Source organism: Carettochelys insculpta, chromosome 11, assembly GCF_033958435.1.
Source record: "Carettochelys insculpta isolate YL-2023 chromosome 11, ASM3395843v1, whole genome shotgun sequence".
NCBI lineage: Eukaryota > Metazoa > Chordata > Testudines > Carettochelyidae > Carettochelys > Carettochelys insculpta.
The window spans coordinates 50,561,462-50,586,853 of NC_134147.1; the positions used below are offsets into that span (position 1 = coordinate 50,561,462).

At 45.7% G+C, this 25,392-nt stretch overlaps 1 protein-coding gene across 3 annotated transcripts in view; it reads right to left on the reverse strand.

Annotated features, from left to right (window-relative positions):
* The window catches only part of PLXNB1 (plexin B1), a 292,916-nt gene that overhangs the window by 186,955 nt on the left and 80,569 nt on the right, over positions 1 to 25,392 (reverse strand). For 2 of the 3 annotated variants that reach the window (XM_075005838.1, XM_075005839.1), the window contains exon 3: positions 22,751 to 23,894. The exons of the other annotated variant lie outside the window; for it this stretch is intronic. In XM_075005838.1, coding sequence (XP_074861939.1) covers positions 22,751 to 23,893 — 1,143 coding nt within the window. In that variant the 5' untranslated portion in view covers position 23,894. The remainder of the gene's footprint in view (positions 1 to 22,750; positions 23,895 to 25,392) is intronic. 3 annotated transcript variants of the gene reach the window in all.

The window sequence follows — 25,392 nt, forward strand, 5'->3', positions numbered from 1 at the left end:
CTTGCTTTTGGGTCCTTAATAATGTCCCTTTGAAAAACTGCCAACTCTCCTCAGCTGTTTTTCCCCTCAGCTTTGCTTCCCGTGGGACCTTACCTACCAGCTCTCTGAGTTTACCAAAACCTGCCCTCCTGAAATCCATTATCTCTATTTTGCTGTTTTCTGTTCTACCCTTCCTTAGGATTGTGAACTCTATGATTTCATGATCACTTTCACCCAAGCTGCCTTCCACCTTCAAGTTCTCTACCAATTCCTCCCTATTTGTTAAAATCAGATCTAAAACAGCTTCCCCCCGGTAGCTGTTTCAACCTTTTGGAATAAAAAATTATCTCCAATGCAATCCAAGAACTTACTGGATAGTCTATGCCCCGCTGTATTAGTTTCCCAACATATATCTGGATACTTGAAGTCCCCCATCACCACCAAATCTGGGGCCCTGCTTGACTTGGTTAGTTGTTTGAAAAACGTCTCATCCACCTCTTCCACCTGGCTAGGCGGCCTGTAGTAGATGCCTATCAGGACATCACCCTTGCTTTTTAACCCCCTTAGTCTAACCCAGAGACTCTCAACACATCCATCTCCTACATCCATCTCCACCTCGGTCCAAATGCGTACATTTTTAATATACAGGGCAACACCTCCCCCCTTTCTTCCCTGTCTATCCTTCCTAAGCAGGCTGTACTCTTCAATACCAACATTCCAATCACGTGTATTACCCCACCAAGTTTCTGTGATGCCAACTATGTCATAGTTATATTTATTTACTAGCACTTCCAGTTCTTCCTGCTTATTACCCATACTTCTTGCATTTGTATACAGGCATCTAAGATATTGATTTGATCTTGCCTCCCTGTTTTGCCCTGACCCTCTTTTTACTCTGACATTGTTGCCCATGCTGCCTCCCATTTCTGACCCATCACCCAGGTTTCCATGTTCTCCACTTACCTGTGGGCTTGGCTCCCCTGCCCCTCTCGAACCTAGTTTCAAGCCCTCCTCACTAGGTTAGCCAGTCTGTGTCCAAATACGGTCTTTCACCTCCTCGAAAGGTGGACACCATCCCTGCCCAGCAGTCCTTCCTGGAATAGCATCCCGTGGTCAAGGAAGCCAAAGCCTTCCTGGCGACACCATCTTCAAAGCCAGGCGTTCACCTCTAGGATGCACCTGTCTCTGCCTGGGCCCCTACCACTGACAGGCAGGATTGAGGAGAATACCACCTGTGCCCCAAACTCCTTCAACCGTGCCCCCAGAGCCCTGAAGTCACTCTTGATCTGCTCAGCATCATACCTCACAGTACCATTAGCGCCCACATGGATGAGAAGCATGGGATAGCAGTCAGAGAGCCTGATGATCCTCGACAATGCCTCCGTAACGTCTCAGATACGGGCCCCAGGCAGGCAGCATACCTCCCGAGATGAAATGTCAGGGCGACAGATGGGCGCCTCCGTCCCCCTCAGAAGAGAGTCCCTGACCACCAGTACTCTACGTTTCCTCCTCGCAGTGGTGGCAGCAGACTTCCCAGCCTTCGGGGTACGAGGCTTCTCCTCTGTTGTACGGGGCAATTCTTTGCCTCCTGTATCAAGTACAGCATAACGGTTTCCCAGTACCACAGTGGGAGGGTTCTGAGCAGGGGTGGAACACTGCCTGCTGCCAGAAGTAAGAAGCTGGCAGTGTCCACCCTGATCTATCTCCTCCTCCACCAATGATTTATTAGCTGTCCTGTGTACTGGGACAGTTACCTCAGCTGTCTCCACATGAATACTATGGATTTGAGGAAGGCAGATTTTGGTAAATTCAGAGAGCTGGTAGGGCAGGTCTCATGGGAAGCAAGACTAAGAGGAAAAACAACTGAAGAGACTTGTCAGTTTTTCGAAGGGACATTATTAAAGGTCCCAATATCAAGCTATACCACTGTGTAGCAAAGATAAAGATTATGGTAAGAGAGTGTCTTGGTGTAGCCAGGAGATCTTGCATTATCTCAAAGTCAAAAAAAGGATTCATATAAAAAGTGGAAATTAGGAGAAATTACAAAGGATGAATATAAGCAAACAAAACATGTATGGATGGGCAAGATTAGAAAGATTTGAAACACAGAAGGAACAAACCAAGCTCAAACTAGCTTGAGACACAAAGGGCAATGAGAAGACGTTCTATACATATATTAGAAGAAAGAGGAAGACCAAGGACAGGGTAGGCCAACTACTCAGTGAGGAGGAAGAAACAATATCAGGAGACTAGGAAATGGTGCTTAATGACTTCTTTGTTTCAGTCCTCACCAAGAAGGCTGATGTAAAAATGCCTAACATGGTGAATTTAGATTTAGAAGATTAAAAAAAAAAAAAAGAATAAATCAGGAATTACCTGGAAAAATAACATCTTCAAGTTACCAGGGCCTGATGAAATGCATCCTAGAATACTCAAAGGAGCTGACAGAGGGAACCTCTGGCTCTGAAAAGTCCTGGAAGTCAGGAGAGATTCCAGAAGACTGGAAATGGGCAAATATAGTGCCCATCTATAAAACGGGAAAAAAGAACAACCCAGGAAACTACAGACCAGTCAGTTTAACCTCTGTACCAGGAAAGATAATGGAGCAAGTAAATAAGGAATTCATCTGCAGGTATCTGGAAGAATATAAAGGTGACAGCTAACAGGCAGCATGGATTTGTGAAGAACACATCATGCCAGACCAATCTGATAGCTTTTTTTTGACAGGATAACATGTCTTGTGGATAAGGGAGAAATGGTGGATGTGGCACCTCTAGACTTTAGTAAGGTATTTGACACAGTCTTGCATGATCTTCTTATCAATAAACTAGGAACACACAACTTAGATGGGGTTACTATAAGGCGAGTACATAACTGGTTAGATAACTGTTCTCAGAAAGCAGTTATTAATGGTTCACAGTCATGCTGGAAGGACATAACAAGTGAGGTTCCGGAGGGGTCTGTTTTGGGACCAGTTCTATTCGATATCTTCATCAACAATTTAGATACTGACATAGAGAATACGCTTATTAAATTTGCAGATTATACCAAGCTGGGAGGGGTTGCAACTGCTTTGGAGGATAGGGTAGGAATTCAAAATGATCCAGACAAACTGAAGAAATGGTCTGAGATAAACAGGGTGAAGTTTAATAAGGACAAATCCAAAGCACTCCTTTTAGGAAGGAACAATCAGCTTCATACACACAAAATGGGAAGCAACTGCCTAGAAAGGAGTACTGCAGACAGGGATCTAGGGGTCATAGAGGACCTCAGTTAAATATGAGCCAACAGCATGATGCTGTTGCAAAAAAAAAAGGCAAACAGAATTCTGGGATTCATTAACAGGAGCGTTGAGAACAAGGCACGAGAAGTCATTCTTCCACTCTACTCTGTGATGATTAGGCTTCAATTGGAATATTGTGTTCAGTTCTGGGCACTGCATTTCAAGAACGATGTGGAGAAATTGGAGAAGATCCAGAGAAGAGCAATAAAAATGATTGAATGTCAAGAGAACATGAGCTATGAGGGAAGACTGCAAGAATTGGGCTGGTTTAGTTTAGAAAAGAAAAAGCGAAGGGTGGTGAAGCACTGGAATGCGTTGCTAGAGAGGTGGTGGATTCTCCATCCCTAGAGGTGTTTAAGTCCCAGCTTGACAAGGTCTTGGCTGGGATGACTTAGTGGGGGGTTGATCCTGCTTGAAGCAGGGGGCTGGACTAGATGACCTCCTGAGGTCCCTGAAAGCCCTAGGATTCTATGACGTAGAATCATAGAAGAGTAGGACTGGAAGGGACCTCGCGAGGCCATCGAGTCCAGCCCCCTGCCCTCATGGCAGGACCAAGCATTTTCTAGACCATCTCTGAAAGCCATCTATCTAACCTCTTCTTAAATAGCTCCAGTGATGGAGATTCTACCACCTCCCTTGGCAATTCGTTCCAGTGTTTGATCACCCTGACAGTTAGGAACTTTTTCCTAATGTCCAACCTGAACCTCCCCTGCTGCAATTTCAGTCCATTGCCTCTTGTTCTATCTTCAGAGGCAAGGAAGAACAAGTTCCCTCCCTCTGCCTTATGACACCCTTTTAAATACCTGAAAACTGCTATCATGTCCCCCCTCAATCTTCTCTTTTCCAAACTAAACAAGCCCAATTCTTTCAGCCTTTCTTCATAGGTCATGTTCTCTAGACCTTTGATCATTCTCGTTGCTGTCCTCTGGACCCTCTCCAGTTTCTCCACATCCTTCCTGAACTGCGGTGCCCAGAACTGGACACAATACTCCAGCTGAGGCCTAACCAGCTAACATGATAGCAGTTTTCAAGCACCTAAAAGAGGGTGATAAGGAGGGAGGAGAAAATTTTTTCTTCTTGTCTTCTGAGCATAGGACAAGGAGCAATGGGCTTAAACTGCAGCAAGAGAAGTTTAGGCTGGACATTAGGAAAAATTTCCTGTCAGGGTGGTTGAACACTGAATAAATTGCCTAGGGAGGCTGTGGAATCTCCATCACTTGAGATATTAAGAGCAGGTTAGACAGACACCTATTGAAGATGGTCTAGAAGACAGTGCTTGGTCCTGCCAAGAAGGCAGGGGACTGGACGCTATGATGTCTCCAGGCCCCTTCCAGTTCTAGTGTTATATGATTCTATGAAAATTCAAAGTTAAAGTTACACTTCAAGGAGGAGTAGCCATGTTAGTCTGTATTCTAACAAAATTTTTTTTAGTCTTTAAAGTGCTACATGACTGCTTTTTTGTTTTTTTACTTCAAAGAGGGTGAGATAAGCAAGGCATTTCCGAAGTTTTTTCTCTGAGGCTTATTTGTGCAGCTGCAATAGGCCCTGCCACCCACTATTAACAATTCTTGAGAAAAAGCATTCATAGTCATTATTATAACAATAATGCACACAGTTCGACAGTGCTTCTCCTATCTTGTCCACCAGTCACTCTCTCCTCAGGCTGATCAATAGGAAATCAGGCAAGCGGCTGCTGCACACAGCCTGGCCTCCTAAGTCATCTGTCAGTGAGAAGGGCACTATTGGGTGTGCATGGCTCCTCACCTCAGCTAAGAACAGGGCCAACCACTTCTGGGAGCCATCCAAGATAAACATAATCTGGCACTTGCAACCCCTTCCCACACCCAACCACCTGTCCCAGAACTGACCCCTTCCTTCCAGTGCCTGCACTCCACAACCCTCCTGTGCACCTGAAACCCCCTGCTCCAAGCTCAGGCTAGAGCCTCCCTCCCATACTCTGAGCCTATCAGCCCCGCCTCCCAGCCCATAGCCCACATCTCGTGCACCCCACCCCCAGGGCTATCCTGGGCCAACCCACTCTGCACCAGACCTCACCCCACCTCTTCCCATCCTCATTCCACCCTTCCCTCAAGCCCTACCCCCGCTCTCCCTCCACCCCAACTCTTCCCACCCACATTCCACCCCTTTCCCAAGCCCTCTTCTCTGAGAAACACAGCCCAGGGGATGAGCAGGAGCCTGATGCCAGCAGTAGGCATTAGGCCTGGCTCTGTACTCATGGCAGGGCGAGTGGAGTGATCCAGTGACAGTCCGCTCTGCAATCATAGTTCTCAGACACATTATTCCTTCCCACCACTGGTGACAGGGGGAGGGTGGTTCTATACGTTCCTCTAAATCGCCTTCCCTGAGTGACTCGGCCCAGTAGGTTAGCAGAGGACCTGATGCCTGCAGCAGTAGTCAGACCCATCCCTGTGCTCACTAGAAGGAAGCAGGGTGACCTTGTCCCAGCCTGCTCTGCTCTACCAGCTCCCAGCCACATTGGGGGAGAGGGTGGCTCAGTGGTTAGAGCACTGGCCTTGTAAACCCAGGGTTGTGTGTTCCCTCCCTCATGGGGCCCTTCCAGGATGTGGGGTAGGTTAGATTTTAAAAAAATTGTCAGGGATCGTGATAGGTCCTACTGTGAGTGCAGGGGACTAGACTCAATGATCTCTTGAGGTCCCTTCCTATATATATAGGGCGCTCCATGTTTCTACATATGTATATCTCCATGTTTTGGGAGCTCTGAGGAAGGGAGTAGGACCACCTCCACCCCACCACTCACCAGCAACAGGAAATGGAGGAACACAGCTAGGATCTGGCAGAGGGAAACAGGCTGGGGCTGGGTTGCTCCACTTCCCACCACCTTGGTGAGTGTAGGGAAAGTTGAAACCCTGCTGCTGGCACCTGGCACCCCACTAATCCTCTGGCTCTTGCAGGGCCTCCCAAAGTGTGGACTGATGGCCATGAATCATAGGCTGTGGAAATTGGGAGTGGAAGCAGTCACAAACCCTACAAAGTCTTCTTGGTATCCATTCCTTCCCCTCACCATTTACCCACTGGCTTCACTTTGTCCTCTGCTGCCCCCCTGACTTGCTGGGCTCCTCCTCTGCTATCACTCCTCCAGCAGAGCAGGATGGTGACCAGCTCCCAGCACAGGACTCCTCACCACCATCTTTTTCCCAGTGGGACCTGGTGGCACTGGGTGCCCTGCAGGTAGGAAGAGACCTGCCCAGGAGAGGGGGGTGATTCAAGCTGTTTGGGGGCAGCCACACCTTTAAATTTTGCCTCCTACTAAACTTGTCCAAGAACATCATAGATATGATCTTGATAAGAAGATTGGTAATATCAGTAAAGCAGTGCCAAACTTTCCTAGGAGCAGATATGGCCTCAGACCACAGTCTAGTGATTGTGAACATTAATATGAAACATGAGGAAAAAGTATAAAACAGTTCAAGAAATGAAGAGATGTGGCAAGGCTAGGCGAGGAAGAAATAGGTAATGCCTATAAAGCAGTGCTCAAAAGATCAGGAATGCGGGCACAAAGGAAGATCTAGATAAGAGTCAAAGGGATAGCCATGGCAACAGAAGAGGCAATTGAGCAGACAGTTCCAGAAGAAGAGAAGATCAATAAGAAGTGGATTACACAGGAGATGCTGAAGTTGGTCCAAGAGAGAAGAGCACTGAAGATCAGAATGGATGTTTCCAACAGGGCAGAACAGCAATATAGAGTGAAATGCAATGAGTTAAGGAAAGCAGCCAGAATGGATAAGATGAAATAGTTAGAGGAGCAGTGTGAAGATATAGATAGCTATTATGGGGAGCATAAGACCAGGGAGGTGTATAAAATGATTAGGAATATTAATAGGAAGTGGCAGCCGAAGCAGACGGCGATCAAAGATGAGAACAATGAGGTGCTCATGAACCAGAAGGTTGTGCAGCGATGGGTAAGATATTGCACCTAAAGCACAGCTGAATCCAAATGTCTCAGTGAGACTGATGGAAGAACTGAAAGAGCCAAGCATCAAGAGCAAGACCGAAATTTCAAATGAGGAAGTAGAAACAGCAGTGAAATGACTAATGAACAACAAGAGCCCTGGAAATGATAAGATCATGGAAAAGATGATTAAATACCGCAGAGAAAGTATGATTCAGGAAATGCACCAGCTATAATATAGTGAGGAAAGAAGGGAAGGCACCTTAGGAATGGACAAGATCCATGCTAGTGACAATACATAAGAAAGGAAGCATGTTGGAGTGCAAGAACTATAGAACGATTGCTCTAACGAGTCATCTAGGCAAGGTGCAGATAATGATACTGACAGAGACTGAGACTGCAGATAGAAGAACATATAGCGGATGAGCAAGCAAGATTTAGGAAAGATAAAAGTACCATGCAGCAGACATTGGCACTAAGATTGATAGTGGAGAAAGCTTGACAAAAGCATAAGAACATCTATAATTGCTTTGTCGACTTTCAGAAGACATTTGACAGTATAGATCAGAAAGTGAATTGAGCAGTGCTGGAGTTGTATGGAGTGGATAGGAGAATGATATGGTTGTTGAAGGATATCAATGACAATGAGAAGGCAGTGATGAGAATGTGCGGAGAGTTGGGAAGTTGGTTTACAACGAGTAGCAGTACAAGACAAGGAGATCCAATATTGCTGAGTATTTTCATCATACACCGAGAGAGGGAGCTGCATAAGATAAAGGAGAGGTAGATGGGATATCTGTGCACAGGATGAGAATTAACAAATTGAGGTTCGCAGATGATATAGTTATCATTAAGGAAAATGAAGAGAAGCTAGCAAAAATGGTACGGGTGCTAAATAAGGAAGGGAAGCAGTATGGAGTGGTTATGAACATTGATAAAATGAAAACAATGGTATTTGGAGATAAGGAACTAAGAAGGCAGATCATTATACTTGGCTTTATCTGACTCTTGACCTCCCCCCCTCTCCTCCTGCCCCTCTGCTCTTTCGATTTGCCCACCTTGATTACACTTTTTCTGATCTGGCTACGTTGATAACAATTTTTGGTTCTCTGTGCCTTAAATACTGAGTCTGTTCTGGTATGGCTATGGTCTGAAGAAGTGGATCTGTCCCACTAAAGCTCACCACGTAATAAATTATTTTGTTAGTCTTTAAAGTGCTACTGGACTGTCTTTTTGTTTTGATAGAATATAGACTAACACAGCTATCTCTCTGTTACAATTCAGTACAGGTGGGATTGAACTAGAGAACATAGAGAAGTTCACACAGCTGGGGAGCAACATGATGTATGGTCTAGACTGTAAGAAGAAAATAATGTATAGAATAGCAAAAGCAAGAGTGAGTTTGAAGGAGATGGATAAGATGTGGAAAAACAAAGCAATTAGCTTAGGAACAAAGCTGAGCATCATGAAAACCTGCTTTCAGCAGCATGTTGCATGGATGTGAGACATGGGTGATAACGAAAGATTCAAAGACAAGGATATTGGCTTTTGAAAGGAGTTGTTATAGAAAGATCCTGAGAATGGGATAGATGGTCACCAACGAAGAATTATATAGGAAAATACAGCTGGAAAGAAAACCTACTGCAGAAGGTTATACAACAGAAGTTACAGTTATGTTGGCATATCTGCAGAACGAATGACAAATGAAAAGTCAAGACCCAGGTATTCAGCATAATTGACAGTTCGAACAGGAGAGGCAGGCCCCACAGAGAATGGGTAGATATAGTAGATTGATGCGGAGATAGTTTACAGAAACTAAGCCACTCCACACTGGACAGGGAAAGATGGAAGGAAACAGTGAGGGAGGTATCAGACACCAGTGAGTGCTGAGCCCAGGGTTACTGATGATGATGATGATGATGAAATAAATTCTTCCAAATATCACCCTTACCTAAAATACACATTATATTTTTAATTACAATCATACAAATACTTGCCTCCAAAGGCTTCCTGTCCATTCTTGCTGTAATTGTTCTCCCTTCCTCTCCCCACATTGAAGAGAGCCCTTAAATGGAAAACACCCATTTTCTTCCAGTCTGGACAAACACATTTCCCTTTCTTTACTTCTGACTATTTCAATTAGATCAGGGGCCTCATACTCATGGCCCACAGGCCACCCACGGCTGGAGCAGTTGCACAATATTGCCTGGGAGTCTGGGCAGGCAGAGGGAGGGAGGAATTAACCATTCTTATCCCCCCAAGAACTGCCCCTTTCTGCCACTGCTCCACCCTCCCCAACCCATGGCACTGCATCCCCTGAGGGATGCACCTGGAGATTACTGGGGGGATCTGGCAGCAGAGCAGCCAGCCCTGCCCTCCCACATGGCAGCAAGAGCCATACAGAACTGAAATGCACTTGGTATATGCTGCACTTACTATGCTGCACTTCACAGGGGATGGGATGCCAGGGAGGGGAGAGGGAGTGGTGGCAGGAAGTGGCAGTGTTTGGGTGATGGAAATGGACACCTCTCCACAGACTAGATTGCAAAATTGCTCTGGCTGGGGATGGTTCATTGGCAGGGAGGTTGAGACCCTTCAACTAGATTTAAAAAGAAACCTTCACCAAAATCAGTTACTTAGTAGGATATAAAATTCTTTGTTCTGCTTAAAATCTTTGGAAACATATGGTGCAATTTCACAAACATGTCTACTGTTATGGAGTTAACACAAAATAATGTAGCGTTCCCTTTTTCTAAAAGGAATTAACATTGTTATGAACATCCTCAACAGCTCTGACAGATTAATTTAATATGACTGTTTCAATGCATTAAATATGTAGTGATCTGGAACGATTACTTTATGAAGATTTAAGAGTAAATTTTGGCTACATCTACACTGCAGGGTTTTTCAGAAATAAACTTATTTTGACCATCTAAATGTTGAAATAAGTTATTTCTGAAAAGAGCATTCACACTGCAAGAGCACTTTAAAATTGACTGTTCATATCAGAGAACCCACTTTTGAATTAATAGCAGTAATAATTGGCCACCAAGGAGGCATCCTAAGTCATAATTACCTCTTCTTAGGGGCAGTTGGCAAAAGTAATTTGTTTTGGTGGAGTTACTATTTCAGGTTAAATGCCCTGTTGTTCCAGAACAACAAGCTTTCCAGTGTGGATGCAAAGGGGATTTTTAATGGGGGGGAAAAAAAAGGAGTTTTTCAACAAAACAAATAAACAAACCAACCAAATACCCAAAGTAGATAAGCCCTATATAATCTGTTTAGAAACATTAAGAAAATATAAAACAGAAGATATGCATTGTGCGTTCCATAATATTTAATGTTGTTGTATTCAGCAGTACACCAACTCAAACCCCTGCAACACATCATTAAAAACCTACAACCTATTCTAGATCATGATGTTACACTCTGGAGGGCTCTAGGTGACAGACCTGTCCTCTCCCATAGACAACCTCCTAACCTAAGAAATATTCTCACTAGCATTCACAGGCGATGCCACATTAATATTAATCCTGGAACTTTTACTTCCAATAAACCAGCTGCCAACTTTGTTCACATATTTATTCTGGGGATACCATCACTGGACCTAGCCATGTTATTTACAAGATCAAGGGCACATTCTTGTGTAGTTCAACTAACATTATATATGCCATTATGCGCCAACAATGCCTCTATACAATGTGCATTGGACAGACTGGGCAAAATCTTCACCAAAGAATGAATGGACACACAGCAGACATCAGGAATCTCAATACACATAAGCTGGTCAGTGGGCCATTCTGTTAAAGACCTGAGAATTGTGTTTTAGAACAAAGACACTTTAAAAACAGGCTACAAAGAGAAAGTTCTGAATTGGAATTCATATTCAGATTTGACACATTAACACTTGGTATGAACAGAGACACCAGTTACCTCATGGCACTACAAGAACTGCTTCCCTTCCTCTGATGCTCGTAATTATCTCAGGCAGCATCCACCACCCTGCAGCCCCTTCCTTCAGTCCTATGTGCTTGACTTGTCAGTTTTTATTGCAATTTTTTTGGACCTCTATATTTATAAATGTCTGACTATACTGGAAATGAGATTGATCTGATGAAGTGGGTCTGTCCCATGAAAGCTTATTACTGAATAAATCATTTTGTTAGTCTTGAAAGTGCTACATTTCTGCTGTTTTGTTGTATGCTGTCCTTAGTTCTGTGAAACGTTCACAAGAGCTATGCAGCCCCAGGGGCAGGGAGCCCCTGACCCATGGTCCTCGATTGTCCGGATCTTGACCAAGAGGCTCGGGGTTCCCCTCCATAGAATCCAGACCATGGCATGGGGAGGGTTTGGAGCTCAGACAAGCTATGGTCTGGATCCAGACCACACGCTCTGCCAGGTGCCGGTGGTCGGGTAGCACAAAGTGGCTCTGGACTCCACTGCTGCTCACTGTTGCTCCCCCAGTGGGGAAAAGGGAGGTGCAGTGGCATTAGCTGCCTGCCAGGAGGCTTCTTACCACTGCTCTGATTGGCTGGAATCAGCGTGCAGTGCCTGGGAGCAGAGGGAGGTGGGGTGCAGAGCCATGGTGTCTGGGGGGTGAGTAGGTAAGCTGCATCTCTGTCATCCAGACTCTCCGTCCCTCAAATACTCCTGCATCCCCCTCCCATCTTGATCCTCACTTCCACCTCACTTCCTGCACCCTCCCGCCACACCCACTCCCTACAAGCCAAACCCTTCATCCCCTCTCACCAAGATCCCACACCTGTCCCCAGCATCCCTGCAACCCAGACTCCCCACCAGCACCCTGATCCTGCCCCATCTCACCCAGACCCCTGACTCCCAGTGAACCCTCCCTTTCAGACTCCACACTCTAAATCCTGCTGCACCCTTCCTCCCACTTAGACCCTTCCCCTCCCACCAAGTCTTCGCACCTCCTCCTAAACCCCCTCTAGCCCAGAGCCCCCAGCCACAGCCCACTCCTGTACTCCCCTCATGCCCTGATCCACCACCCCCAGCCCACTCCTGAACTCTCCCTCCTGCTCAGATCCCATAACCCTGGTCCCCATACAGTCAGGGACTATATCAATGAGGTTGTTTACTTCCTTCTCACCTGTGTAGCCCGACTGATTTGCCAACGAGTCAGTGGTCCCGACCCAAAAAAGGTTGCCCATCCCTGCCTTACAAGTCCTGCTTAAGCCTCATTCATGGTTATAATTAAATGTGAGCAATAGAATCAGCACGAGGAAGGATGCTACCACCATTTAATTAAAAGACTTATTTTCCATGTTCTCACCCTAAATCTAATGTAGAAGCCTGTGTGCTTTCACAATGTTTCAACCAATTTCAGGGTGAAGTTGCTTTTCCTGAATTTTTTAAAGAAAGGAGAATAAATGTTTTTCTAGTTAAAGAGATTGTATTGAAATGGCTGTAAATTGTCAAACATTTGTCCCATATACTGAAAATAGAATTTGATGCTAACTTAGAAAAATGTTTCTGAAATAAACCTTTTGCCTAAGCTAATTTATAAGCAGACAAAGTACACATTTAATTAGCATTATTCCTGAATAATGCATGAGCTACCACCATGGAAGTTGACATGGTTAAAATGACTCTGGAAAAAATGTTAATTGACAGCCGCTTCAACACATACACTGAAGGAAGCAGGCTGGTGCTGGCACAAAACCTTACATGCTGTTCGACACAATTTTAATGACAACTGTTGTTGTAACGACAGGCTTGGTGTAAGGCTAAAGGCCTAGAACAACAGTCAATGCTTTGTTAACATACCGCAAAGCTAAAGGCCTCAAGCCTGAACAACAGTAGGTAAAAGCAAAAACTGTGCTAGGTAGATTCTGCCCACAGGAATACAGCAAGAGACAGAGCTGATAAGTCAGTCACAGGACCTGAAAACACAAAAACACCTAAAAGCACCCAGAGCTAGGCGCTTATTGATACAAATAAAAACATCCTGCTTAGTACCATGCATTCCCCATACCCTCCTTACAGATAACAGTTTATCACCGGATACATGCCAACCCAAGTTCAGGAACAGGTCACGATGACAGCATGACGGATAGTTTTGTTTTGATAGTACCATCATTATCCCCTGAGTTAACGGGTAGATCTAGTTACATCGGGGGTGTCAATGTATTACAATGAGGGGATTGTACCTGGATACATAACTTGTTTATACCCGTGTATAAAAGTGTCTAACAGGGGCTGTGTTGAGCGACCTTGGAGATGACGGAGCCCCCCTTGCCGTCAACTGAGTTGCGTTCATTGTCACAGAGCAGGCATGTACCAATGTGAACTGCTGAGTCATATTGGAGCCTCACGAGGATGTTGGAGTCAACGAAAATAAACCTGGGTCCAGTGCCTTCATACCTTGCTTGATTTGTGGTTCTTGGGGGCTCTCTAAAGTCTGCAGTGTTGACTAACCATGGAGTCCACACCTCTGTCCAAAAAATAATAATTCCACATGGCTACACAATCTCATAGGAGACAGAAGCGTTTGTTTGTTTTTTATTTGCACAGTTCTTTACCAGCTTGGCAATGCACGCTGTCCAATGCAGTGTGGGTTATACCATACAGAGACACTCTGTGATACCACACAGATCAACCAAACCTATGCAGTAGTCCGGAATTTATAAACTGAGATCTTACCATCTACCACTATGATACAGATGGCAAGCCAAACCCATCCAGTTGGAACTCTTTTACAGTTGGGGTGTATACCAAAAGGAAGGCAACAAGCAGAACATATCTACCAAGCCATGCCATCTGATCTTAAGAGAGCTTAAGACTGAACAGTTGCACATATGAAAAATTCCTGGACAAAATTTAATAACAGAGGAAAAATTGTAAAAACTGACTTTACTAAAAGTACACAGGAAACCTATGTTTGTTGCTGGATGTTACACAATATTCTGGATTGATTTGTGGCTCTCGGGGGACTCTCCGTGGTCTGCAGTGTTGGCTACCCGTGGAGTCCACACTGCTGTCCAAAGAGAGCGCACGTACATGGCCAAAGTGATTAACATCAAAGGGAGCAGATTGGACATCCGAGCACCTTTCCAGTAGAGATGCCCAACCAGAACTGCATCCATACAATCACTGGTAGAGGATGAAGTCTGCTAAGAAATTTCCATGCCACTGAATAAAACCTGTTAATAAGATTCCATGTCTTACATGGCAAATAAGACCTGAATTAGACAGCAAGGACCTTAGGACACTAGACTTCTCCCTTCCCCCATATTCCTCTCCTGTACAATTCAGTTAGGACAGTGTCACATGCTATTTTTTTTGGAAGGAAGATTTGCAAAACTGGATATGAGAGTTGGTTACCTCTCTCCCTGAGGCACTTCATTCATTCCGAACAAGACTTCAGGCACCCTGAATGATGACCAGGTACATAGCTGATGATAAACTCTATAGAGTCCTCCTGATTCCCAGTTCACAAATATTCTTCCTCAGTCCAGGCCCCTTCTTCCCTGAGCCTCCTCTTTTGCTCCTAGGCTATCCTGCAGGCCTTCAAAATTCTGCTGTGACTACAGCAGAAACATTAGTCCTGAGGCCTGAAGTCTGCAGTACCTCTTGCATGCTTAGGGTACCTCTACACTAGGAAAATAACGTCAAATTTATTAAAGTGTACTCTTTACCACTAGATTTTATAAAGTCGATGGTAAGTCAACATAGTGTGTCCCCCATTACCTTTGTTAAGTTCAACTGTGTCAGCAGTGCATTGTGGCTACTTATCCCATAACTCCTACAGTACTGTTGCTTTATAGGTTTCTGTGACAGTGTATTAATGAGGAAAAAAAATGAGCTGCAAGTGGTTGTGGGTGTCTGATGTCATCATCTCAGACTGCATTGCCCTCACTCCCCACTCTTGTTGAAAACAAACTGGCAAGGAATTTTTGCACCACTTTTCCAAAGCCTGCACCTGGCACATGCCATTATAAGGGCTAAGGTTGGATCTGGAGGAGCTTAGGGTTATGGTCACTTCAAGAAGTGCCTTACAGTATCTTAGAAGACTACGCAAATCGGGAGAAAGAGGAACCTGATTCAGAGCATGATGAAGGATTGGCAAGCAGGAATGCAGAGCTGTTGGCTGCACTGGATGCATTGCACACAGTGGAGCGCCAGTTCTGGAGCTGTGAAACCACCACACACTGGTGGGACCGCATCATTTTGCAAGTATGGGATGATCAGCAGTGGCTGCAAAGCTTCCGCATGTGCAAGGTCACTTTCACAGAACTTTGAGAATTGCTGTCCCCACCCTGAAGTGCTGCGACACCAAAAATGAGACCTGCTTTGACTGTTCATAAGCGAGTGGCAATTGCTCTGTGGAAGTTTGCAATGCCAGACTGCTACCAGTCAGTGGGAAATCAGTTCAGAGAGGACAGATCTACAGTGTGGGCTGGTGTGACCCAGGTAACCAAGGCAATCAATACCCTTCTGCTGCAAAAGACTGTGACTCTGGGAAATGTGCAAGACACAGTGGATGGCTTTGCTGCTATGGGGTTCCCTAACTGTAGTGGGGTGATACATGAAACGCATATCCTCATTCTGGCACCAGATCACCTGGCCTCAGAGTACATAAACTGCAAGGGCTACTTCTCCATGGTGTTGCAGGCATTGGTGAATCACAAAGGTTGTTTCACTGACATCTATTTGAGATGGTTGGCGATGGTGCACAACATGCACATCTTTAGAAATTCTGGACTGTTCAGAAAGCTCCAGAATGGGACCTTCTTCCCAGACCAGAAAAATCACTACTGAAGTTATGGAGATGCCTATAAATGATACTGGGAGACCCGCTTACCTTTTGTTCCCTTGGCTCATGAAACCATACATAGGCACCCTGGACTGCAGCAAGGTGCACATTAAACTACAGGCTGAGCAAGTGCAGAATGGCGGTAGCATGTGTCTTTGGCCATTTAAAGCCAGATTTAGGTGCCTTCTGACATATTTGGACCTCAGTGAAGCTGATATTCCTGTCACGGTGGAGGCTTGCTGTGTGCTTCATAACATTTGTGAGAACTAAGGAAATGTCATGACTGGCTGGCAGAGGCAGATGTCCTGGCCAGTAGTTATGAACAGCCAGACACAAGGACAATGAGGAGAGCACAGAAAGGAGCAATGCAAATCAGGGGGGCACTGAAAAACAGTTTTTTGAATGAGCAGACAACCACATGAATCCGCTGCTTTTAAGTAGTGCACCCTCCACCACCAATGTGTGTGCTTGCCTCTTACACCACCCCACTTGACCCCAACCCAGGTTAACCATAAATGACACTTTTTTTGACCTACATCATTTTTATTCAGGGGCCGAAGGTTAATGGGTGTGAAAGCAAGGGAATCCTGCCATCATGTGTGGGGGAAAGTGAGCCTTGTGCTGTGTGGAGCATTCCTGGGAGTGGGCCACAAAGCTGTCCTTACCTATTCTCCATGCATTCTGGGCTCTGACAAGGAGAGGCCAGGGAACATGGTGAGGAGGTTGGGTAATTGTTCATTTTGCGTACGGGGCCCTATGCAGTTCCAGTAGAGACCAGAGGATGTCTGTCTGTTCCCCAACTGCTGACAGGAGCTCTGCCTGATTTTCAAAGTCCTCAACCCTACGGCAGAGCATGCTTTGCCGCCATTGATGTGTCCACTTTCTCTCAACAGTGGCTTGCACTTGCTCTTTCCAAGCCTCTTGTAATTGATCAAGGATGAGGTCTTGCTTCGTTTTTTTTTCCTGCAGCACAGCAGGGCAAGCCTGTCTACAGGCAAGGATGGGACTGCAGTCACATTCCAACTTGCATTGCCTGTGGAAGACATTCAAGGTCAAAATTTAGATAGAGTTTTTAAATCTGAAACACTACACCTAGACATATAATGAATGGATATCTGTGTTACAATCACAGCATCTTTTGTTTTACAAGGCCACTTAAGGCTCAGAATGAATCAATACCCATAGAAAAGAAGCTACATCTCCCCTAGGGCATTTTCACTTTGTGGACATAGTAAGATCCTGGCAGGTAAAGGGAGATGAGAAGGCACAGTATGGCACCCATTAACATGTTGTAACCCCATGGTGGACATGCCTACATCTAGCAGGCAGGGTAAGGCAGTTGCTTGGTGGGGGTTGAGGGGAGAAGCATGGCAGCCGCACGGCGGGTTGAGGGGGCAGTCCTGAGAAATGTAAAGGTGAGAAATAAATTTTCTTGGTGTTTCCTCCCAAATCCTGTCCAGTGGAATGCATTTTAAAGCACTGAAACCCCATGCTGGACATGTCAGTGTCCAAAAGCAGGGTCTGGACAACCTGACAGCCGTGTGGTGGTGATAAAGTTGGGAGGAGTGGGTGAGCTCAGAAGCTATGTGGCAGGTTGAGGAAGACAGGCCTGAGAAATGTACAGCGCAGAAATAAACTTTCTTGGCGTTCCCTCCCGAATCCTGCCCAGGGAAAAACCATTTTAAAGTACTGAAACCCTGTGCTGGACATGCTGGTGGTGGGGGTGAGGTAAGGGTGGCGGTCCACATGGTAGAGGTGGGGACTCGGAGAGCCTGCCAGCCACATAAAGGGGTAGGGCAGTCTTGGGAAATTTAAATGGACTATAAACACAGAGAGCAGTGTAATAATGTTAAAGTAACAACCTTTCATGAAATTTCCTGTGCTTCTAGGCTGCAAAAAGAGACATCAGCCTCCTAAGAATAACAAAGTGAAAAAGAAAATATGCTCATACTCAGTGGGCACAGGGCTGGGAAATTTACAAGAATGCTCTGTGTTGCCATGATCCCAGATTACTTACTGGTGGCTTGGCATGACAAAGTGTGCTATCATGGAAGCTGGAAAAAATCAGGCCTCCCCAAAAACCTCGTGAGAAAAATAAAAGTTTCTATTTGAGACCTTTATACAGATGTCCAAACAGGATCAGTGCTCTGTCCACAGAAACATTAACAAGATGTTCTAGAGGTGACAAGCTGTGATCCACTCCACCCCAGCTGCAACCCACTTGTAGCAGTTTTAAAAAACAAACACTCACCAGAAGTGCCCTCTCCAGCATTGCTTGCCTCTGAAACAGTCTGCAATGAGGGAACTGCCTCCAAAGTGATGAAGAGGTCCTGGCTGTTTCCAGGACAAGTTTTGTCGATCGCCTCATGACTGGCTCACTTATCATCCTCTTCCTTGTCCACCACCGTCTCCTCCTCCTCCCTGCTGCTCTCACAGGATAGCTGAGCAGTCTCCCCTGAGAAGTCTAGGCAGTTTTTTCTGACCATGGTTGGGTCACTCCACAGAACAGCATCAAGTGACATGTTTGGGGAGATGACCCAGACCACCCGTTGGCTTCTTTTGCCTTCTGATCTGCCTGCCTGAGCTCCTTGATTTTCACCCAGCACTGCTTAGTATCCCTGGTACAACCTTTCTCCAGCATGCTCTGTGAAATTTTTCCATAAATGTGCATATTTCTTTTGCTAGTTCGCAATTGCTGCAGGACAGATTCATCCCCCATCACAGCAGTGAGATCCTGGATCTCTTGACTGCTTCATGCTGGGGCTCTTTTGTGACCCTGTGAACTCATGGCCAGATGCACTGTTGAGGTGTGCTCCTGAAGTCTGCTAGCCATGCTGGCCCAAATGGAAATGAATTCAAAATTCCCAGGCCGATTACTGTTTCCTGCTTCCTACCAGAGCCTTTTTCTTGCATTCCAGCACCATTTTTCCTGACACTGTCACTGCCATTTTGGAAGGCAGTTGGGCTACGCTCCCTGTTCACCACATGTGGTGGCACATGGGGCAGCAGGGGTTGGTGAAATACTGCTCACTACAGCTGCATACTTAAAGCACCCCTTCCTCCCACTCCACACATGTGCAGCTCCTGCGGTCCTGGTGTGGCTTCTGTGGCTCCAATTGGGAGCTACACAGCTCCTACTGCCCGAGGCCCAGCATTGTTAGAGGACTGGCGCGGTGCTTGCACAGCTCCAGTTGCCCAGCACGTGTCTATAGTTGGAGCGGCCCCCGAGGCACCAGGTCAGTACCTCACCAGCATTCACTTGAGCAGAGAGGGGAAGGTTGGGGGTACTTGGCTCTAGGGAAGTGGGAGGGCATGCAGTTGGGTGGGCTGAGATGTTCCTGTTTCTTGGGGAGGACATTGATGTCGAACTAGGAGGGAATTTGAGGGAGCCTGGTTCTGGAGGAGGGCACGGATTTAGAGCTGAGGAGGGACTGGGATTGCCTGGTGATCAGGGTGCCTGGTGTTCTGGAGGAGGGCATAGATTTAGAACTGGGAAGGGGACTTGGGGGTGCCTGGCCCTGGGAGAGCCTGGCTCTGGGGTGAGAATATTCATTTACAGTGGTGGGGGGGGGTTGAAGCCTGTGAGTGGCTTGGGCCCCACTGGAGGACAGTTAAGCTGCCCAGGAGGGTAGCTCAGGCCCCAACAGGGGCTGGCTTGGGGGTGGGGGGTGGTTTGGGGCTTGAGTTCTGCCACCTTTTCTTCTAGAAAAACACTGCTTCCTGCTCATCTGGAGAGCTGCAGAGGTGGAAGCAAAGGCCATAACAGACACAATGGGGGCATTGTGGGATATTTCTGGAGGCCAATAAAACTGAATTAAATAATGCTGTTCTACATTAGCCTTAAGCTGACCTTGTAAATTCGAACTTGGCGTTACTCCGTGTGAAATGAGTGGGGCAGAAAAATTGAACTTTGCACCCCTTAAAATCAACCTAATGATATTTGTAATGAAGACAGGTACATTATAAAAATCAAACTAAATCCCTTAATAATCAACTTTATGCTCTGACCTGGCCTTAGTGACATAACCCTCAGAACAAGGGCATGCGAGATACGGCCCAAGGGCCAGATTCAGCTGACCAAGCCTTTGAATCGGGCCCACAGCCTGCACTGCCAGGCCCTCAGACAGTGTGAAACCTAATGCTGCTCAAAGTGGCTGGCTGCTCTATGTGCATCTTTGTGCCACATACCAGGGAGAGGGAGACTTGACACGCTACCCTTGCCCCTGCCCCCAGCAAAATCTCTCAGTTCCCATTAGCGGCTACTGGCACACCGCAGAGAGGCACACACGGAGGAGCAGCCAGCTGCTTTGAGCAGTGTGTGGATGTGACAGGGAGGGAAAATGCCTGAGGGTCCTGTTAGGCTGCTGGCCGACAGCCATCTAGGAAAGTACCTCCAAGTCAGAGCATGCCTCTGGAACCACACTCTCTCCTGCATCCCAGCCCACTCTCTGCACCGAGCCCAGGTTACCCTCTGAACCCCAGCCTCCTCCCCACCTGGCCCAGGTAATAATTCCCTCCCAAGCCCGGCACATGCTCCTACAACCCTCCCACAAGCCAGATTTCTCTCCTGCCCCCATACCCTCTCCTGGACCCTGCTCTCCAATCTCCTGGACCCTGCTCTCCAATCTTCTGCCCCAAGTCACAACCCCTTCCTCCACCTAAACTCCCTCTCAGACCCTCCCCGCACCCTCTCCTGTATGACAATTGCCTACCCAGAGCTCCCTTCTGCACCCAATCTCCATCCCAGACCTTCCAGGCACCTCCGTAGAAAAGTGCAGCCCTAGTCCACTACCAAAACCTTGGAGTGCCTCCCATCAAAAATTATTGCCCACATACTGTGTGTTATTCTTTAAATGACGTCACTAAATTAACAGCCTATGCTCCTGAAAACTGGCATAGGGACTTTAGTAACCACAAGAGGCCAAGGCTTCAGATTTTAGTTCTCAGGATTAAAAGGTAATCTCCAGAGCCAGACAGGATCACTGAATCCAGAAGTGTCTCAGAGGGAAAACAAAACACCGTTTCCTGAACTAGTTAGGTTTTCCTTAGCAGTCCCCTTCCCAAGAACAGAGCAGGTCCACCTTACTTAGCTTGCGAGTGCTGATGATTTCACAGTCCAGGCAAATAAGGTTAATATAACTATTTGAATCAGGGTTTCAAGCCATTACATGGTATCAACTCTTGCTTCTATATCCTGCGGTGATTTTGCCCCATTCTTCTGTTAACACAGAAATGTAGGAGATGCCCAGAAAGAATATTATGCACACCTTACGGAAACCAAAAGAGAGCAGCTAGATTGTGGGGACAAATTTTTTTGTTCAAACATAAAATATTCTATGACTAGTGATTTATGAGAAAAAAAAAAATTAAATTCTTTCTCTGTGCCTGTTCTCTTTAACATGTACTTTATTGTGTTACCCCTGGTTCAGTCCAACATTCACAAGAACTATGTAGTCCCAGATATGGGGAACCCCCAGCCTGTGGTAAGGGTACCTCTGTAAGGGTATATCATGTTCTTCACATCTGCTTGGAATCCAAGGTGGCAAACACATAAGTCTCACCTCACCCTATGGAACAGATTCAGCAAAATCATTAACTACAATTGAATATGCTGTAACTAGGGGTTTTAAGAATCAATAGTTCCACAGGATTCCAACCCTGGAGGCTTGGACTCTCCGTATGCATTTCACATGGAAGGACATGACCCATTTCCTTCAGTTCTCTGTGGCACTGGTGAGGCCACATCTGGAGTATTCCACCCAATTCGACACAAACCACTACAGAAAATATATGGATATATTGAAGAGAGTCCAATGGAGGGCAATAAAAATGATTAAGGGACTGGGGCATATGACATATGAGGAGAGACTGAGGAAACAGCTTATTTAGTCTGCAGAAGAGAAGAATAAGTGGGGATTTGATAGCAGTCTTCATCTACCTGAAAGTGGTGGGGAGGAGAAGCACTCCAAAGAGGAGGGAGCCAGGCTATTCTCAGTTGTGGCAGATGACAAAACAAGAAGCAATAGTCTGACTCCTGTAGAGCCCCAGGTAGCTCTAAGCTGTAGGTTGCCAGTCCCTAATAATTTTCTCACTGAACCCTTTTTTTCCCCACTTTGTGGAACCCCAGGGTCCTGTGGAACACCACTTGGGAAACACTGACCTAGGAGATGGTGGAGTCTCCATCCTTAAAGGTTCTTTATACCAGACTCCTTGGGGTTAGTTCTGATTTAAGCAGAAGGTTGGACTGGATGACCTCATAAGGTCTCTTCCTACCCTAATCTTCCATGATTCTAAGCTGGTAAACCTGCTGACAGACTGAAAGAACAGAGAGCACCAGCAAATGGTAGTTGGAAGGTAGGACAGGCTGAGTTTGAATGGAAAGCATCAGTTGTTCCCACATCATATTTTAATGGTAGTGCAGGAGCTATACACTGTTTCTCCAAGTTCATTAACGGTACTAGCTCATTCATACCCATAGCTAGGGGTGGCTTTCAGTCCATAATACATTCGATTATAAATCCCTGGAAAATGGGGCTTCCACTAGAAGTGCAGACGGTGCCCCATTAGAGCGCTACTACACACACACACACACACACACACACACACACACTTGTTATGAGTCTCCTTTACAGGAAGGCACTGTTACGCCATTCTATCACTGTAAAGAAGCCTTGGAAAATGTATAAAAAGCCAGTTACACTCATTTTTACACCTGTTTACACTGCCACAGCAGTGTAAAACCGACAGAGTAACAGCAATTGGGCTTAGGACAGCCACTTACCGCTGGCAGCTGCACACAGTTGGAACTGACATCATATTCGATGTATGCCACTTCTATCCCCTCCTCTGATTTCCCATCCTTTGTATAACAAACATCCCTGGTCCAAGTAGTCATACGATCCACTTCCTCCATTGTATAGGCACAGAGTGCAGAATCGTCACTCAGCTTGCCAGATGACGCCTGCCAGGCAGAAAAGGCAGTGAACAACACTTCTCCTTGGGTGCTGAATCTCCCTCTTCCCAGATCTCTTCCTGGTTGGGTGACATAAGCAGCCTGCAGTAAGCTGTATGTTTTTTCTTTGCTCCTACAGAGTAATGGTAATTCCACATAGGAATAATAGTGAGAGTCATCCAGGCAGATCCGTGAGATATAGGTCTTGTACTCCCTTGACTGGGACTTGAGATCCCGGCGATAAAATAGGAAATAAACACTGGAGCGGTGGGTAAAGGATTTGATGAAATGGTGGTTGTACTCAGAAAGCCGACCCACAGCTAGCTTAGCTGTTTCTTCATAGGAGAAGATGGAGTGAGTGTCTGTCCCTCGTACATCCCCCCCATGGATCCTTAGATTTCGGGTGGTGATAGGGGGGATACCCCCTCCAACTCCTCTGCTGGTATACCCTCGTCCCACAAATAGCAAGGGCACATCATCTTTTGAGTAGCCTACTAGTCCCACTGTAGTGATATTAGGATCATTTGCAGCTACATATTGTGTGTCTCCAGGACTCTCCGGTCGGAAGAGAACATGGTCAATGGATGTGAGGCTCCTTTTTTCACAGATCCCCTGGTGCACACTGCCACATACAATGAGCTCCTCCTGCAAAGAGTTCACCAGTAATAGTTTGTTGTGATTGTCAGTGCTGTGCGCCTGGGGACACTCCAGCTTTGAGACAGGGGGGAGACAATCTTTACTGTCCAAAACTGGCCCAGTCTGAACTGCACTCTCCATCATCAGGTCTGATGTCAGTTGGAAAACAAAGTTGATGGCCCCCAGATAAAGGGTCCCAGACTCAGAGTCAATAGTCAGGTGAAGGAATTTTGTGGTGTTGTACGAAAAGGTGACATACTGCAGTCCCCTTGGAATTACTGCCCCCAGGAAACAGAGAGCAGGGAGAAGGAAAGTTCCCAGAGACATGGTAAACATTCTGTAAGAGAGAGAAAGCCGTTACCCTCTGGAGCCAGGAGTGAAGGTTTATACAAATCACATTCTTTCAACATCAGACTTCTATTATGAAAAAAGGTGGGTGAAGAGAACAGTGGCTAATTCTAGAGATCAAATAAATAGTCAGACATAACAAATGAGGAATTTTTAAAGAATATCAAAAGCAGGAAGCCCATGGAAGCATCAGTAATTTTGATTGACCAATAGAGTGTTCAGGTGGCAAGGATATAATAAAGTAAGACTGCTGAGAGGCTGCAGTATTACAGGTATTCCTGGAACACTTATCAGATGACCTCATTTGTTAGTGGAGACCTACAATCGCCAAGGCTTTCACTGTGGGCCCAGACCTTTGGCTGGTTATCTGAGAAACAGGGAATCAATATTCACGTTTCCTCAGTAGTAATCTTGCTAAAGCATTGGTCATCTGAACCAACATCACCTCCAGCAGAAAGCCCTAGAAGTTGGTTCAAACCAGAAACTCACAACAATAGTGAAAACACAATATGTCCTTGCAGCACAGATAGGAGAGAGCTTGGTTTAACTAAGCTGCTGGACTGTACTACAGACAGACTTTAGCAGGGTTCTGTATTTAGAGTTAGACAGGAAAAGAATCATGTTTACAGAGAACTTAATATATTATGGGTATTTCATTATGATAATGTATCATGGTTTAGGAAAAATACAGAGCACTTCTGGTACCATATAGGACTGAAATAGGTTTTAAACACTTTTTACAGTATATGTGGGTCCTGGTTTATAAAAATCAGACTACTGCATTTGAATGAAGCAAGACTGTCAGTGTTCAGAAAAATGACACTGGTTTTGCATCCTACTTCTTTGCCTTCCTTCTCAACTCCAATCCTAGCTTCCAGTTCTCTTCACCAGATTTTTGATCCCATATATTAGCATTTCAGATCAATGTCACTTCAAAGTCTCACAAGAATACTACCTGGTCCGGTTTTTGTAGTCAGACATACAAAATAGACCCTGACAAGATCCGAAGAATCAGCATTGTTCCTATTACACATCCTCCTGTTTCACAAATATACATTTCAATCATCTCCATGCACTTCCTGTTAGAGAACATCTGCAGCAATCAATTTTGAGCCTCAGCACTAGTCCAATTAAGAGAATAAAATAAGCCAGGCTTCTCTCTTATTGATAAATTCACAGACTAACACCATTCTGCATGCATTGCTATGGTAACCATCTATCTTCCTCTGAAAGGTCACAGTTGGCTCAGCTGTACCAGCAGAAAATCAGGGAGAAGCTTCACAAACCAGCAGTACTCATTTCCCTCTCCTCCCCATCTCTGATGCATCTTATTCCAATAGTATTTGATTGCCATAGTAAATGTTAGCAAAATGTAAAACTGAGACAGACCCCTTTAGTCTGAGGAGACAAGACAGTCCGCCCAAGCCAGATCATCACACTGGAATGAGATCTGGTTCTCCGTGCACCCTTTGGAAAGAAAGGCTCAG